The sequence below is a fragment of the Eptatretus burgeri genome, chromosome 10 (assembly GCF_056783735.1).
Source record: "Eptatretus burgeri isolate ZD-2024b chromosome 10, Ebu_testis_v1, whole genome shotgun sequence".
Taxonomy (NCBI): domain Eukaryota; kingdom Metazoa; phylum Chordata; class Myxini; order Myxiniformes; family Myxinidae; genus Eptatretus; species Eptatretus burgeri.
In genome coordinates this window covers 97,899,193-97,916,117 of record NC_140970.1, presented here as the reverse complement: position 1 = coordinate 97,916,117, position 16,925 = coordinate 97,899,193, and the positions used below count along the sequence as shown (strand labels likewise).

General features: G+C 44.4%; 2 protein-coding genes, 1 long non-coding RNA gene and 2 pseudogenes across 10 annotated transcripts in view; 3 read left to right on the top strand and 2 right to left on the bottom strand.

Annotated features, from left to right (window-relative positions):
- The window catches only part of LOC147019222 (uncharacterized), a 131,651-nt gene that overhangs the window by 80,639 nt on the left and 34,087 nt on the right, over positions 1–16,925 (bottom strand). The window lies entirely within an intron of this gene.
- LOC147019227 (uncharacterized) lies at positions 3,891–5,196 on the top strand (annotated as a pseudogene).
- On the top strand, positions 5,535–6,916 carry LOC147019226 (uncharacterized). The gene has a single exon (XM_085899563.1). The coding sequence runs from the start codon at positions 5,573–5,575 to the stop codon at positions 6,632–6,634; it is 1,062 nt and encodes a 353-aa protein (XP_085755689.1). The 5' UTR covers positions 5,535–5,572; the 3' UTR covers positions 6,635–6,916.
- LOC147019225 (uncharacterized) lies at positions 7,034–9,297 on the top strand (annotated as a pseudogene).
- LOC147019223 (ubiquitin carboxyl-terminal hydrolase 2-like) overlaps positions 14,467–16,925 on the bottom strand; it is a 32,648-nt gene continuing 30,189 nt past the window's right edge. For 4 of the 8 annotated variants that reach the window (XM_085899550.1, XM_085899548.1, XM_085899544.1 and 1 more), the window contains 4 exons: positions 16,680–16,820; positions 16,269–16,435; positions 15,742–15,909; positions 14,467–15,638 (listed from right to left, as the gene is read on the bottom strand). In XM_085899550.1, coding sequence (XP_085755676.1) covers positions 15,788–15,909; positions 16,269–16,435; positions 16,680–16,820 — 430 coding nt within the window. In that variant the 3' untranslated portion in view covers positions 14,467–15,638; positions 15,742–15,787. The remainder of the gene's footprint in view (positions 15,639–15,741; positions 15,910–16,268; positions 16,436–16,679; positions 16,821–16,925) is intronic. The other 4 variants (XR_015062691.1, XR_015062690.1, XM_085899545.1 and 1 more) reach the window with 4 other exon arrangements.

Below are 16,925 nucleotides of genomic sequence, written 5' to 3'. Positions count from 1 at the left end.
ATATATTTCGATTCACGTAACAAATTCCAGGGAGATGTTGGATATTGAATGTTAATTTTGTGTTGAAAGTGAACGCCGATTTGAACACTTTCTCACACAAACATAACGGAAAGCGGGTCGTGGTGAATCATTCACTGGGCTTACCAACATGGCGGCGTGTGCTGCCACTGGGCTTACCAACATGGCGGCGTGTGCTGCCACTGGGCTTACCAACATGGCGGCGACACTATGGGGCATGAAACGTGAAGAGACATAATCCTTCCAGTCCAAAAACAGTTGAAACTCCAGCTTGGTCGCCATCGGGGCAGCGCCAGAAGTGTGTTCTTTATTTTTCTAGTTTGGTTGAAATAACCAAGACCAACATCAACAACAAACAACACTAAAGTTTTTTTTCGAGTTGCAGGCACTTCAAACATTCACCACAGTTTTTCCTTTCACGTCAGAAAATGTAAAAGTGGTTGATCTCGGGTTGTTCTCGGGTTGATCTCGGGTTGATCTTGGGTTGTTCTCTGGTTGATCTCGGGTTGTTCTCTGGTTGATCTTGGATTGATCTCGGGTTGATCTCGGGTTGACTTGGGTTGTTCTCTGGTTGATCTCGGGTTGTTCTCTGGTTGATCTTGGGTTGATCTCGGGTTGATCTCGGGTTGATCTCGGGTTGTTCTCTGGTTGATCTCGGGTTGACTTGGGTTGTTCTCTGGTTGATCTCGGGTTGTTCTCTGGTTGATCTTGGGTTGATCTCGGGTTGATCTTGGGTTGATCTCGGGTTGTTCTCTGGTTGATCTCGGGTTGATCTCGGGTTGTTCTCTGGTTGATCTCGGGTTGTTCTCTGGTTGATCTCGGGTTGACTTGGCTTGATCTCTGGTTGTTATCGGGTTGATCTCGGGTTGATCTCGGGTTGTTGTCCGGTGAAACGGTACGTGACGAGGGGGTTGTTCAGAATTGACACGGATTCCAAAGGCCTCAGACATCTTTTCCTTCCGCATGAAATCGATAACCCCCAATGTGATACAAATGGACGGACAGGGAGCTACAAAGGACCAACCATTCACCGGGAACAGCCAAGCAGCCATGTCTCTCTTGGTCACTCAAGCAACTTCGTCTGCAGCAGCGGTTTGGTTCAAACTTCCGCCATTTTGTTCTGAAGGATCGCAGCTGTGGTTTACACAAGTTGAAGCGCAATTCGACATGAAGAACATCACCACCGAGACCACACGGTTCAAATACATCGTCGGATGCTTTTCACCAGAGCGTGTGATGGAGGTGAACGATATTTTAGTACAACCTCCAACAAACGATCCAAACACGACTTTGAACACCGCCGTCAGGAATCGCACAACCACCTGTGAGCACCACTGCTGTCATCAACTTCTAATATCTTAACATTTAAGAGATCTAAGACCCAAACAACCACTGCATCACATTCAGCAGCTTCTCTGTGACCGCTATGCCATCTTCGATCAGTCGTTTCCTTGCGAGTTCTTCTTGCAATGTTTACCACCACAAGTCCACATGATAGTTGTAGCTAACGCAGAGCCGGCACTACCCACCGTTGTGGAGCTGGAAGATCATCTCACTGACACAATCACACCGACCGTGGCTAATGTGACACCTCCAGCACAGCACGTCCCACAATTACAATTGTAAATGACGAACCTGAAAAAGCTCAAACTGGAGAGCTCCATCCTGTACAACACAAGTCATTCCCATGTTCGTGTATCCCTGGTAGGAGAAGTGATCAACACCGTGCCACGAGCTACTGTTCTCCTTTACCTTCTGTGAACACTCCAGATTGGTGTTGGTACCACGTGACCTTTGGTTCTAAGACTTCTCAATGTAGGTAGAGGGTAATGAAAGAGTCGAGGAATTTTGGTGAAAAAACACTTGAGGGTCGTGAGTAGAGAATAGAATGACATGATCGTGCACACAAAGGAAAGGGAAGGGCTCAACTGCTCAAGGAAACCCGACATGAAAAGAACGACAAATACTCACCAAAGAGAACAAGTTTTAAAACAAAACCGAACTCCAACCACACAGTAAACACGGAGACAACACAATAACAGCAAAAAAAAAAAAAACAGGACAAAAAAAATTAATAAAACCACCGGGAAACTTATCTTTGAGGAATTTGGCAGAGAACACCACCGCCACTCAAGAAATGGAAGTGTGAACCATACCGTTTGGTCTATGTTGACCTCAAAAACAATTGCCTGGTTGAGTTCAGTGATCTGATGTGGAAATCCTTTTCAAATTACAAGTCACTCGAATGAAAATTGAGGATTTTAGAAATGGCATCAAAGTTGTTGACCTTTGGCCTCTGTTGACCTTTTGGTCGATGTTGACCTCAAAAACAATTGATGGTTCAGTTCACTGACCTGATATGGAAATCCTCTTCAAATTTGAAGTCAATCAGATGGAAATTGAGGATTTCAAAAAGTTCACAAAGTTGTTAACCTGTGGCCCATGTTGAACTTGTGAGCTAAAAAACAATGTTTCTTGCTTTTGATGAACTCTACCAGGGTGGTGAAGTTTCATGAAGATTGGTTTGAAATTGTGACCTGTAGGCAATTGACATAGACAGACAGACAGACAGACAGCCAAATAAACAAAGACCAAATAATGCATGTAACAAAATAATATACTTGAAAAATCTTCGATTTTCGAAAGTAACAAAGAAGAAAGATGTCGTGCACAGCACGAGACTTGGAAAATCCAAATGAACAATAGACTTCTACCTTTTGATTGGTGAACCAATTCAGTGAACCAGACTGGGAGAGCACCAAGCTACCGGGAGGGTGGAGATTGTACATGACTTGCTGAAACAGTGTAGTCTGTGTTTTGAAAGAAGCCGATCAATGATTTGTGGTGTGTATCCAAAGGGGTCATGTCTCCTTTTGTCTAATGGGTGGAAATGTCTCAACTCTGAAGGGTCTAAGTGGTCCAAAGGGTCTATAATAGTTGAGGAGGAAGATAGGGGTCCCATGCACCCCCATGATACATTTTTTTTAACCTGCATTTTTACAATCCCTGAGGTGTGTGGGAACAGAATTTCCTTTGTTCCCATTCCAAAAAATGTCCCATGTGGGTCGATTAGTCGTATTTTTTGTCCGCCATCTTGGATTTCTTGGGACGCAAAAGTAAGGGGTAGGGGTAATATAAAGGATCTTTTCGCATAGAAAGAAATTAGTTACAGGTACAAATTAGGTATCATTGGGAAGGGTATGACCTGCACTATCACAAGAACCCGTCAATTATTCAATTAGGGCATCGATGACGTCATCAGAGGTCAAAAGGTCACGTTAAAGGGCCACCAAGTCAAATTTCACACCCATCCTCTTTGTCATCCACCCTGCACCTAAGTGGACGAATCTTTTGGATTCTACTTTGCTTGAAGGAAAGTGTATATGTATGGGCAGTTGTTAAAACTAAAACAAATTATTTAACTTCAGTACAAAATCATTAACCCTTTCCACAAAAATACCGAAAATATTGAGAAAATGCGGTTCTGTATTGAGTTTACTGTGTGAGTGCGCCCTTCGCATACGAATGATTAATTTCACTGTTTATTTATAGTTTATGGCTCTGGTTATTAACATTCTTTTTTTTGTTACAGGTGAGGCCATTGTAACTACCTTAACACTTTAGTGGTGGTGTTAAATTTCGTCAACTGACAGTGTTGTCTTTTTTTGTTACAGGACGTGCAGACAACTGTGATTTTGATGAATGTTTTAGTGGTTGTATTGAATATCTGCTGGCATGCATACCTGCTTGTAGCTGTAGTTTATTGGTGGTGGATAATTGTCTTTTTTTTCAGGTAACCCCTATTATGGATTAGTGCTCCAGTGGTGGTAGTGCACGCTTTGTTGTAGTTAACTGGTGGTGGTGGCTTCATCATGTCAAAGGCAAAGAAACGCCGAACTGATCATGGTTGCAATTTAGAGGAAATGCAGATGCCTCCTCCTGTATGTATTTTAGATGTGAGTGGCATACAGCATGGTGAATTTATACCACGACACAATATAAGGGGTCCTCCCCAGGAAAAGCTTGAGATGTTACATAATCTTCGTGAGAAACGGCTCCTTCAGTCTCATGATTCACCCACTCGTATGGAAGCTGTGTGTCGGTTAATTCCAGACACTCTTGATGGTGTGGACCCAGAAATGACAGGCTATCACCGGGGATGCTATCAAGCCTTTACCAAACATCAGGATCGTTTGAAATGTGTCGTACCAGACGATGAACCCTCAACAATTCGATCCCCCCCGTAAACCATCTACCTCTTCCAAGAACATTTTTCCACCAGAATGTATTTTCTGTGAAATGCTTGAGACGAAAGTTTCCGGAAGGACTGAACGTTGTGTCCAGTTTGCATCTTTCAAGGGAAAGGAAGCAGCTTGGACTCGTATTGAATCCCAGGCCCTAGAAACAGGAGACAATCGTTTACATCGCAAGGTGGCAGGTGAAGATTTGTTTGCAAGAGAGGCTTGTTTCCATAAATCCTGTCATGGTTCATTCAAACTGAGATATGTGAATTATTTACGTGATCAAGCCAACAGAAGTATTGAAAACAAGCAAGATGAAAAGCTTGAAGCTCATCAAAGCTCATTTAATGTAGTTCTGGATTTTATACGTGAGAGGGTAATTGGGCAGAAGGAGGTCGTGCAACTTGGAACACTCCGCCACCTATACGTCCAAGAACTTGAACGCTGTGGATTTCCAAATCCAAATTTCAGAAGTGATAAGCTGAAGACCCGACTTCAAAGACACGAAATGAATGAGTGCATTGCTTTCACAAAAGTGTTTCCTGGGGACAGGGGATGCATAACCAACAACCTGGTGTACAGCACAAGCATCTCTGTTGCAGAAGCAGTTACTGATGCATATAGGCTTGGTTCCAAAGACAAGTTTGAGGATGTTGCCTTGCACTTGCGCAGTGTTGTTCAGGGGATGTTCATCGAGTCAACACCACTTCCTTGGTCTCCTACAGCTGATGAGCTGGATGCCAGGGCATCAGAAGAATACCTCCCAACAGACCTGGTGAAGTTCCTGTCGACTCTTATCCTGGGTGAAGCAGATGTGTAAAAGTCTGAAAAGAGCCGATGTCTGGTGCTTTCAGAAGCTCAGGTGAGTTTTAACCACCTTTGCTTTCAACATCTTTGGGACAATATCGCTGGTCCTCCAAATTGTATCCAGTTTTAGTGCTTTCTATCATGATAATGTAAATTATTTTCTCTATAAGTTCCATTGGTTTATTTTCCAGGACATCTGCCGTGCTGTGACGAACGGGGAGTGGAAGTTACCTAAACACATCCTCCTTTGCAGCACCATACGCCACCTATATCGAAGCAAGCAGCTAACCAATATACTTCATAGATTGGGTCACTGTGAGTCCTATGACTTTGGCTTGGAAGTTGAGGCAGCACTGGCGGAAGCCATCGGCGATGTTTCCTCTTCTCTCACTCCCCAGATTGCTACTGGTGAAGACAACGAAGTTTTTCATGTTGAGTGGGACAACTTAAACAAAATAACCACAAATGTCCATGGTTCAAACGTGGTGAACATCACTGGAGAGATCATGATACAGGAGGTGAAACCAAACACTGACATTGCCGACAAAGATAGAACCCTCCCACTCAAGCAGCGGAATAAGACTCGTTGTTTTGAAGTTGGAACCCCACCAACATTGCCCCCTTTTCATATTTATGGTCGAGTTGGGCCCAAGTTTCCAACAGGGGCTAAGTTCAGTCCACCCATCGAAAACGATAAGTTGTACTCAGAGTGCATCCAAGAGTACCGTTTGTGGTTACTTATGCGAATGGTCACTGGGAGTAAAGAAACACAACTCGTCCCTGGATTTGGTGGCTTCATCTCAGCTACTGGCAAAAAACCATCTCGAAAGTCGACCATTGACTATATCAACCCTATCAATCAGCCGTTCACTGAGTATTCCGTAATCAGGGAGTTGTTGAAGCGTTCGGAAGATGCTACGCTGGAGGTTGGCCAGAAGTATGTTCTTAGCACTTTTGACCTTGGAGGTTGCATGAAAGCACTCCCCCTCATTTGGAAGTTTCCAGAAGAATACAAGAACCATGTGGTAAACCAGGGGCCTTTCCACACTGTGATGAACTATATAGTCATGTTGACTGGTCATAAATGCATGAGCTCAGGCTACTCTGAAATCCTCCTTGAGGCTGGACTTGTAACCAGTGGCTGTCTTAAGAGTGTGCTAAAAGGGAAGGCATATGCGAAAGCTCTATTCTGTCTGAAGACTGTTAGTGAAGCAATTGAGCGTTTGTTGATAGAGTGCTTCAGTGAAGAGGAGAATGTAGATGTCACCAACCCTGTGGCCCTGCTCAATGCTGCCCAGAACTGTAGTCGTGAGTCTCTTGATCATGCCTTGCATGATCCATCTACTTGCATCATTTTGGACAAGTACCAGGCTTACGAAGACAAGGTCCGTGCTGGCCACCTGGGGAAAACGGCCACTTTCTGGTTCAGTGTGATTGATCATACTCGACTTATCCTGATGTTGTTGTACGCCGTGAATAAAAACAACTTCGACCTCTTCCACAAATGCAATGGTGCATATGCAATGGACCTCTTCTTTGCATATGATGGGCCAAACTCCTCCAGGTAAAACATTTCTTTCAATATCAATGTCAAGTTGCAAGTACAAAACCCACATTCATTTTTTCGACTCTGCCAAAATGTGTTATGAGGCCCACATACATCTTATCTTTTTTTTTTTTTACAGGTACCTAGTATGGTTGGATGTCTTACTTACGAACATCGAAATGTCTCATCCTGGGGCTGAAGAGTTGCTCAAGAAAGGTGGCATTGCAGTAGCACGTTCTCTAATCCCAGGGTCCCTCAGTGCAGTGGACAAGACGATGGAGGAGACCTTTATGAGGTTCGCAAAGTCTGCAGGTGGGTTTTTGTAAATACTAAAAATGACCTTCCAAATGGTCTCGTTTCAATGTGGGTGTCCAATGCACTTTTTATATCGCTGCTTCCATTATATTGCAGGTGGATTCGTTGGTATCTTCTCTAAGTTTGAAGCTTACCAACGACGGTGCCGCACAACATCAACATGAGCTCAGTACTTTGAGAAGATGCTGGAGATGTGTTGCCTCATTGATGACCCTGACTGCCCAAAGACTGGAAAGCACCGTGAGTTAGAGAGAGCAGAAATCAAGAAGTCTGAAGATGCAGTACAACGTACCATTGCTGCTATTCGTAACTTCACCGATCCTTTCTCATTGTCCAACAAAGACCATCTCGACAGCTTGGCCTCTGGTGCTCCTGCTTCCTCTGAGGTAGAATTTGATGTACTACGTGCTGCGAAAGCTGGCAAAGAGGCCAAGGAAGCATTCATCCAAGAACGGTTTGTGAACGGCTCTTCTGAGAAACTATTCTTTGAACCTATCAAGAGGCGCAAGTTGAAAACAATGGACGCTTCGAAGAAAACAGTCAAGCTCAGTGCCTCACATGGAAAGGTAGGTAATATTTTAAAAACACAAAAAGAGAGGAAATAATGTTCAGTTCTCATTTTCGTCTGTCGAATGTATTTTCATTTTGACATTGTTCAATGAGTTAAATAATGTGGTTCTTATTTCCTATATTGCAGATTGTCCAATACCGAGAGCAAAGTGACCTTGCCTTCATGCTGCTGGTCAAATCACAGAACCTAGATGAGCTAGTAGACTTTGATGAGCTGATGAGATATTCACTCACCCCTGTACCTCGTAGCCTTGGTACAGCTGATGGCTTCTTCAATAAGACCAACAAAGCTTCACTTCTACATTTCTTCACAGACGACAGTCAGGAGGATATTCCTTATCCGAAAGGTGCCCTACATATCCAAGATGGCAATGCACTTTTTCATGCTCTGATAAACATATCACCTACATTTGGAAAAATATGTCTGCAAGTGTTAGATCAGATGGTGGCCAAGAAAGATTTTTTCTTCTCAACTGATTCTTACCATGCTGATTCTATCAAGGCTCAGGAGAGGTTACGCCGAGGATGTTCTCAGCGTTATCTAAAACAAGGGCCAGCAACAAGAAAACCAAGTGACTTCGAGCTATTCCTGGCAAATGAACACAATAAAACACAGCTCTGCGAACAACTACTCAAGTTGTGAAGCAGTAATGCAGCAGCATCTCACATGGAGCAATGTGGAACAGCACTGGTGGTAGTGGATGGCAAGGCATACCAGTTACAATTATCTGATGGTGAGGTAAGTAATTGAATTCCATATGTCAATTTATTGTAAACCCTTTCCCTACTGCTTAAAATCAGTATGTATGATAAATTCCATATTATATCATTTCAGGTCACAGCACAAGGAATTCTTGAGTTGACGTCAAATCAGGAGGAAACGGACACAAGGCTTGTGCTGTACCTGAAGTATGCAGCCAAACTGGGTTACAAGTCAGCTGCAGTCAGGACACCAGACACCGATATATTTGTCATCCTCCTGTTTTATGCTAACACAACAGGTCTTAACATCATTCTTGACATCGGAACTGGTAAACATCGTCAGATTGTCAACATAAGTCAAATGGCAGAATCCATGGGTGCCGACAACTATAAGATGGTCCTGGGCCTGTACGTGTTCACCGGGGAAGACGTAACTAGTTCCTTTGAGGGAAAGGGCAAGATCGGACCCCTCAAGAAGTTACAACGTCATCCAATTTATCATGAAGCTTTCAGGTATTTGTTTCATTATATATGAAATCCCCTGACTATCACAGTTTCTTTTAACTTTTGTGTGGCAATTCATATAATTGTACTCATCTCCTTTCAGAAAAACTTGGGGATGCATGGTCTGTAAAGCCAGAAACGATTGATAATATTGAGGCATTCACATGTCTGATGTATGGCTACTCCAGACAGAAATCTATTGACACTGTACGTGGAATCATGTTGAGGAAGATGGTTGGGAAAGATGAGCAACTGACAACCAAATCTAAGATTGACCTCTCCCGGTTGCCACCTTGCCGAGACAACCTTATCCCACACATTGGTCGAGTGAACCATCGCCTTGCTATCTACAAGCAAGCAGATATTCCAATCTTCTGGTCTCCAAAGCCATATGATCCTGAACAAGGTTGGGAAAGAAATGATGAGGTTGTTTTGGAGCCAGTGTGGTCTTGCGGCCCAGTTCTTCCCCCTACCTTGATAGACTTAGTTGAGAAGACTACGGAAGAGATGGAAAAGTGTGATGATGACATTGAGGAAGAACAATCCAGCCAAGATAGTGACCATGAAGAACTTCTCAGTGATAACGAAGACTAGATTAAAATATAAACATTGAGACTTTTGGCAGACGTAATAATGTTTCAGCATTAATTAGTTATGGGCCTGCATATTATAGTAACTCGTTAACACACGATCTCTATAAATGCATATTCCCATATCAATTAGTAAGGAGTGGAAGTGAAAATACCAAGAGAATGATACATGGACTGTATTTCAGGACTCATTGGAACATGTAAAGCCTTTTACCATAACAAAAAGGCAGAGAAAACAAATATGTGTCAAACTTCAATTTCACAGGCAACTTATTACAAAAATTCATTTTTTTCAATATTTTTGGTATTTTTGCAGAAAGGGTTAATGATGTTGTACTGAAGTTAAATAATTTGTTTTAGTTTAAAAAACTGCCCATACATGTTGCGGATTTGCACTCCGGCCACCGTAAAACCCTTCATTCCGCAAAACGCAAAAACGCAAAAAAATCTGAAAACCCACTCCGTGGGAGTACCTCCTGTGCAGCTTGCCTTCGCAGGGCAGCTCACCGGATGACGGGATTGGGGCAAAGCCTTCGGGACCCCAATATTTGATAGGAGGGAAACCACGGGGTAACATCCCTGGGTCAGATTGCGGGAGAGTGTGTCGGAGTGGTGCTGAGGTGTCGTCCACCAGACGGCGGTCTCCTTGGGTTAACCTGAGGCGGTCCCTTCGGGTGGGTGCCTGGAATGTCCTATCCCTAAGAGAGGATGATCACCTGTCTCTGTTATCATCTGAGCTCAAGCGTTTGGACATCGGGATTGCAGCTCTCTCTGAGGTTCGGAGACCGGATTGTGGCGAGATAATGGTGGGTGGTTACACCTACTATTGGTCTGGATGCTCTGATGGTTACCATACCCAAGGAGTTGCTGTAGCTGTGTCCAATAAGCTGACCCCAATGATAATTGAGGTAATACCGGTCAACGAGCATATTATGAGATTAAGGATTCGTCACTCCTTAGGTGTCATTTCCCTGGTCTCTGTTTATGCTCCGACTGAGGCGAGTGATCTCACCGTGAAGGATGCATTTTACGCCACACTCGAGTCTGTGGTTGATCAGTGCCCCAGACGAGATACACTTCTAGTCTTGGGGGATTTCAATGCATCGACTGGAACTGATAGGGATGGTTATGAGGTGTGTGTTGGTCCCCATGGGTCAGGAACTATGAACCAGAATGGCACTAAGTTCCTTGACTTTGCAAGAAGTCATGGACTTAGGGTGGCTGGTTCATGGTTTCAGCGCCCACAAGCTCATCGCTGGACTTGGTATTCCAACGCTGGCGGTGTGGCAAAGGAGATTGACCATGTCCTCATTGACGGTCGTTGGAGGATGATCCAGAACTGCAGGGTCCACCGGAGTGCTCAGTTCCTCAATACTGACCACAGGCTTGTTGTAGCAACTCTAAAGCTGCACCTTAAATCCTGGAGAATGGTTCCATCCCAGCCGAGGCTGGATGTTGCCAAGCTCAGGGATGAGAGAGTAGCTGAAGAGTTTGCGAACAGGCTGAGTGGACACTTGGGGGATCTGGGTGCTTTGGGGGTCCTGAAGAGTTGTGGAGCGCCTTCAAGACCACCGTCCTTGATGTTGCTGGTGGATGCCTTGGAGCTCACTGCAGGGCAAAGAAGAATTTTGTCTCTCAAGGGACACTGGATACCATTGACCAGAGTCGCAGGGCCAGGCTGAATGGCAGAGCTGAGCTGTTCAGGGAGCTGAGGCGTAAAACTGTACGTGCACTGAGGGTGGACAAGGAGGCCTATGTGCGAGGAATATGTGAGGGGGTAGAGCATCACCTGTGGACAGGTGATTCTCGTCCCGCTTACAGGGGAATTCGCGCATTACGTTCATCCAAGCCCATCCCTCGGAGCACTGCAGTTAGAGCAGAGAGTGGTAGGCTCTTGACAGAGGAGTCTGAAGTGAAGGCCCGCTGGGCCGGTTACTTTGAGCGGTTGTACCAGGCTGATCCCTCAACTGTCGAGTTGGACGTCAAGGGTGTTACAATCCCTGTTGCTGACCCTCGAATCAACTGTGGTCCACCTACGCTTGTGGAAACACGGGCTGCGGTGAAACAGTTGAAACGGGGCAAAGCTCCAGGGATCTGTGGCATCCATGCCGAACTTCTCAAGGCTGGTGGAAATGCTGCACTCGTGTCGTTGCATGCAGTTTTGTGCTCTGCCTGGAACACATGCATCATCCCAACTGACTGGAAGAGGGGCCTTGTTGTCCCTCTCTGGAAAGGGAAGGGTGATCGCCAAGACTGCAACAACTACCGAGGGGTGACGCTGCTCTCAGTGCCGGGCAAGGTCTTTGCTCGGATAATTCTCGATAGGGTTCGCCACCATCTGCTTGAGCACAAGCATCCAGAGCAGTCAGGCTTTACACCAAAGAGGTCAACGATTGACCGTATCCTTGCACTTCGTGTCCTCACCGAACGCAGACGAGAGTTTCGGCAGGGGCTGCTTGCAGCCTATGTTGATCTCTGTAAAGCGTTCGATTCAGTGAATCGGGATGTCCTCTGGAGGATTCTTGGTCTTCGTGGGGGGCCACCAAAACTGATCGATCTGACGTCTGAACTCTACTCTGGTACTGAGAGTGCTGTGAAGTGTGGTGGTACCATCTCTGACTTATTTCCAGTTGTTACTGGAGTTCGTCAGGGATGTGTACTTGCCCCCACACTTTTCAGCACTTGTATGGACTGGATTCTAGGGAGGATGTCGGAGAGATCAAGTTGCGGTGCGTCATTTGGGAATGTCAAGATCTCGGACCTTGACTTTGCAGATGATGCAGTCATCTTTGCGGAGACTTTAGACATCCTCTTGGGGGCCCTCGAGGTGCTGAATTAGGAGTCGGAGCCGTTGGGATTATGGGTTTCTTGGGTCAAAACTAAGATCCAGGCTTTCGGTGACATCTTGGATGCTGCTGTCCTGTCTGTGTCTGTTTGTGGTGAGGATTTTGAGGTCGTGGAGAGATTCACTTACCTTGGCAGTGATATTCATGTCTCTGCTGGCTGCGAGTCAGAGGTCAATAGACGTCTGGGTCGGGCCTGGGGAGTCATGGATTCACTGGATCATGGGGTGTGGCGCTGCCGGTACCTGTGCGGGAGGACGAAAGTCTGAGTCTTCAGGTCCTTGGTACTTCCAGTCTTGCTCTATGGGTGCGAGACTTGGACTCTGACCAAGGATCTGAGACGGAGATTTAATTCCTTTGGTAACAGGTCTCTTCGGAGAATCCTTGGCTATCGCTGGTCAGATTTTGTGTCCAACGAGCGGTTGCTGAGAGAGACTCGGATGAGATTTGTTACCTGCATAGTCCGTGAGCGTCAGTTGCGGCTGTATGGACATGTGGCTCGTTTTCCTGACTCTGATCCTGCTCACCAGATTCTCTCAGCGAGGGAGTCTCATGAGTGGAGGAGGCCAGTGGGTTGACCACGTGCCTCATGGTTGCAACAGGTTGACCATCATCTCAAGGAGATGGGGATGGGCCTGGCATCTGCCTGGGGGATGGCCAGACGGAGGCCCCTGGAGTACCGGCGGAAAGTGGACGCAGCGACTTGCTGTTCTGGCACATGCTCCCATACCTGACCCGACCCATAAGCAGAATTCAAAAAGCTTGCCTAGTTTCCGAGATAACTTTTAGGCGATTTCCATTATCGCGATAATTTTTAGGCGATTACTTTTTTTTCTCGGGGGAATTTTCAAAATCGGAGATGGTAACTGTCTGCGCAGGGTATTTTTTACAGATATATGCCAAGTTTCAGGAAGTTTCGATGTAAACTGTAGGCTGTGAAACAAAAAAATCCACAAGAAGAAGATGAAGAACAACAACGTGAGTAAGACTTAGAGATCCTCCACGAGGATCTAAAAATCTTCTCCAGAACAGCTGGACAGATCAACGGGAAATCTCACACAAATGTTCCCCAAGTCTTGGTTTTGATTCCATTTGATTTGAATTTAATTTATTTTAATCCCATTCTGAATTCAATTGAATAATCACAAACGTCATGGGTCAGGGTCAAGTGTCCGATCAAAGTGGAATGGATGTCTTGATAACCGGTCATAAATGTCACTGCTAGTTAGGTGTAATTAATTATGTAACACAGCAGCACAAAAACACCACACAAAACAAGTCCTGATGAGGGTCTGTAATCTCCGATTGCTCTTTTTCTTGGTGTAAATGTGTAAACACGTCGAAAGGTCTGAAAAGGTCCAAAGATCTGAAAAAGGTCGAAGGTATCTCAAGAGTGTAAATTAAGGTCCAAAGAGTCAGAATTGTCAAAAGTAGTGTCAAGGTTCCTTCAAGGTCTGAAACGTGTGAAGGTCTCCAGGCCGAAAGGGTGAATTGGAGTCTGCAGGGCATTAGGGGTTCTAATGGGTCTAACGGGGTATATATATATATATATATATATATATATATATATATATATATATATATATATATATATATATATATATATATATATATATATATATATATATATATATATATGTATAAATATATATATATATATATATATATATATATATATATATATATATATATATATCGGGTCTTCGGGGGTCTATGGGTTACATGTGGTCCAAAGGGTCTTCGGGTTCCAGAGGGTCTTCCGGCTGTGTCGGGTCAAGTGGGGTCTCAAGAGTTTTAGGTGACGAGGGGGCTTGAGTGTATTGGGGATCAAAAGCATCTAAAAGGCCTTCAAAGGTCTTAGCATTTGAAAGGGTGTTATGGATATTCGGGTTCCAAAGCATCTTAAGTGACGGAGGATGTTGGTCTCACATCTTGTGTATCCTTGTGATGAATGAGCCGCTGGGGGTTGAGCCCCGACTTTGACTGCTAATATGATCAACTTATGTGAACACTGAACAGCCATACATCTGTGAGCAACTTCAACTGGAGGCGAAAATTCCTTCTTGCTTCTGCTCATCATCATCGAACTCTGAGATTTATATTTGAAAGTGTAGTTTTCAATCTTCTCTTTTACCCTTTTGCTTGATTCTCCCCAGAAACCCTGTGCTCAGAACACAAGTCGAAACGTAACAATTTCCTTCCAAACACTCTCACCTGAAGCCCAGTTTTGAGAACCTCACTGCATCGACAACATCTCATCAAGAAGAAGAGATCCTGGACATAATGGGCAAAGAGAAAAATCTCACATATTAAAGAAACACAACATGGAAGACAATTATGATGATTTATTTTTCAAATAACAGATGTACAGGATTGTGCAATAAAAGGTTGACAAAAATTAAACATAGTGCAGTGACATCATCCACCAAACAATGTCCTCAACCACTCCCAGCACTGGAATTCACTTTTCTGAAACAACACTTCTCCCTCCATTCGGTCCTTCCACTGATTTTCTTGTAGGTCTGGTGTAAAACTCGGGGCTGAGAGAACAAAGCAACAAAGATCAGTTACTTATGAGAACCATTTTATCAGAACAGGATAATGACAATATGTCTGACGTGATTATGCACAGACAGAGCACTTCCTTTCAAGCTGTCTGGTTTGGGTGTGACTCTCAGCCTGATGATAAACTGGCAGATCAGTGCTTTGCAGGCGAGATATAAGAGCAGGTGCGACCAAAGTCCAAATTCCCACCATAACCTCCAGAGGGCAAGAGGAAACCCAAAAATACCTTTTCATGACATCTTGATTCCCTTCTTGCAAGAACTGACAATGAATAGTCCCAAATGGGACAGATGCTCGTCTCCCAATGGAGGGCGGTCATAGTCAGGATCCATTCGGTGAAGGTGAAAAAGTTAATTTTCAATTTCCTTGGATGGAAAATTATTATCAACAGACCTACCTTGATCGCTCCTGAAAATAAAAATAACCCGGATGACGGAAAATGAAGCAAAAACATGTGTATTGTAAACTTCATTATATATATATATATCTCGAAATGTGGAGTGTGAGGAGGACTCTCCCGATCTCCATTGGACATCGTCCTGCACCAAGGCGTCTCCTCCAACCCAGAGGCCGAGGCCCAGAGACTCTGTCAAACAGACAAAGATTACATGGTCAGCATCAGTTGCACATAAAACGGAGCCGCCTATCTGGATTTCAGGTTTATTTGCCCTCATCACATTGTATCCTTGGATTCGGAAGGCATTTTCATGGGATAAACGACTTGGGAGCTTTTTAAACATGATTTATAACTCTTCCCTCCCTCACCATAGTACCTGGGGTAAACCTGATGTTAGCTTTGTGGTTAGAATGACTGGCTCAGAATGTTTAGGTCCTGAGTTTGAGCACGCAACCATTGAATTAACACCAGGTGGGGTTGACTCAGTCTGTCATCTTAGCCCATCATCCTTCCAAGATCAGCAAAATGAGTACCAGTGTACTGGTATGGGGGTACAGCATCAGCGGCATTGTCACACTCCAAGAAAATAATAGCGACCTGGCAGTCAAGCTGCCATAGCAAGAAGAAGAAGAAGAAGAAGTACCTGGTGTGTGGCTGTTTCTGCCCTTTTGCACAATATGGTGGCATCTCTAGCACGAGGTGCGGCCCGTCGGACTGCGCCTTCGATGGTACATCAGCACGTAAGCATCTTTTTTGCAAACCTCACGCTCTTCCGCAGAGAACACTTCATGATCATCAAAACTCCTCCAGCCTGTACATCACACCGTGGGATCAGAAAACACATCTTCAAAACAAAACTCTTATCATTGCAACATGAAACGATTCTTTGGCTGCATTGTCCTTGAATCTACACAGTCATCAATAAAATAACACCAACATTCACGAGTGACCCAGTTATAACAAACAATAAGCGTTTAAAAATATTCTTCAAACCTTTACAAGTTAAAATGCTTGAAGTATAAAATAAATTCCTTTGAAATCTTTTTGGTTTGGAGATCCTTATATTCAAATGACTTGTGATATTCAACCCCAGATAAACTCACAAACAGGAAAACAAACAAACAAACACACAAAGCATCGAACAATTTCCACTCGCTCCTTCAACCTTACCGAGGACACTGTTTTGAGTGTCAGAGGTGCATGGCCGTCGTGCGATGGTGGTGTAGTGTGCCAGGTCCATTAGCAATCGTTTGTGTTTGATGACAGCATACAGGTCGTACGTTGTAACTGCGCTTGTCATGACAGCATCGCCACAATATGGCGCCATTTCAAGACCACTGCAGCAGAAAGGTGCATCAAACAATGTTGTGTGGTCGATCAGGGAGAAGAGGAAGAACAAAGAGTTGAACATATTGATCAGGGTAAAACAAATCCAGACACACTTGTCCTGGCTCATGGGACAATAATTACTTCTCTCTTGTTATCCAAAGCTGCAAATGACAGTCTATTGTGATGAGTTCTGATTGGAGTTGCATGTTCTGAGAGCAATATGTTGAGGTTTCATCATTCCCAGGTACTTACCTCAATGGGAAGTCAACAAGGGTTTTGATCTTCTTTCCCAAGTTGTTGAAACGTAACAGGTGAAGGATCAGCACCTCAGGAAGGTGACTAATGCATCCCTGCATCGTCCCCTTTTTCATTTCATTGCAATCAGAACAATAACTGGAAAGCACAATGAGACACGAAAACAATCATGGAGGCGCATTGGCATCTGATAAGTTGTTCGTATTTAGTCACACACGGTCTCAATCACCTTATCTTGGACCA

Bases quoted from the DNA above. Each gene is read 5' to 3' on its own strand.
- LOC147019226 (XM_085899563.1), top strand. From the start codon at position 5,573: ATGATACAGGAGGTGAAACCAAACACTGACATTGCCGACAAAGATAGA.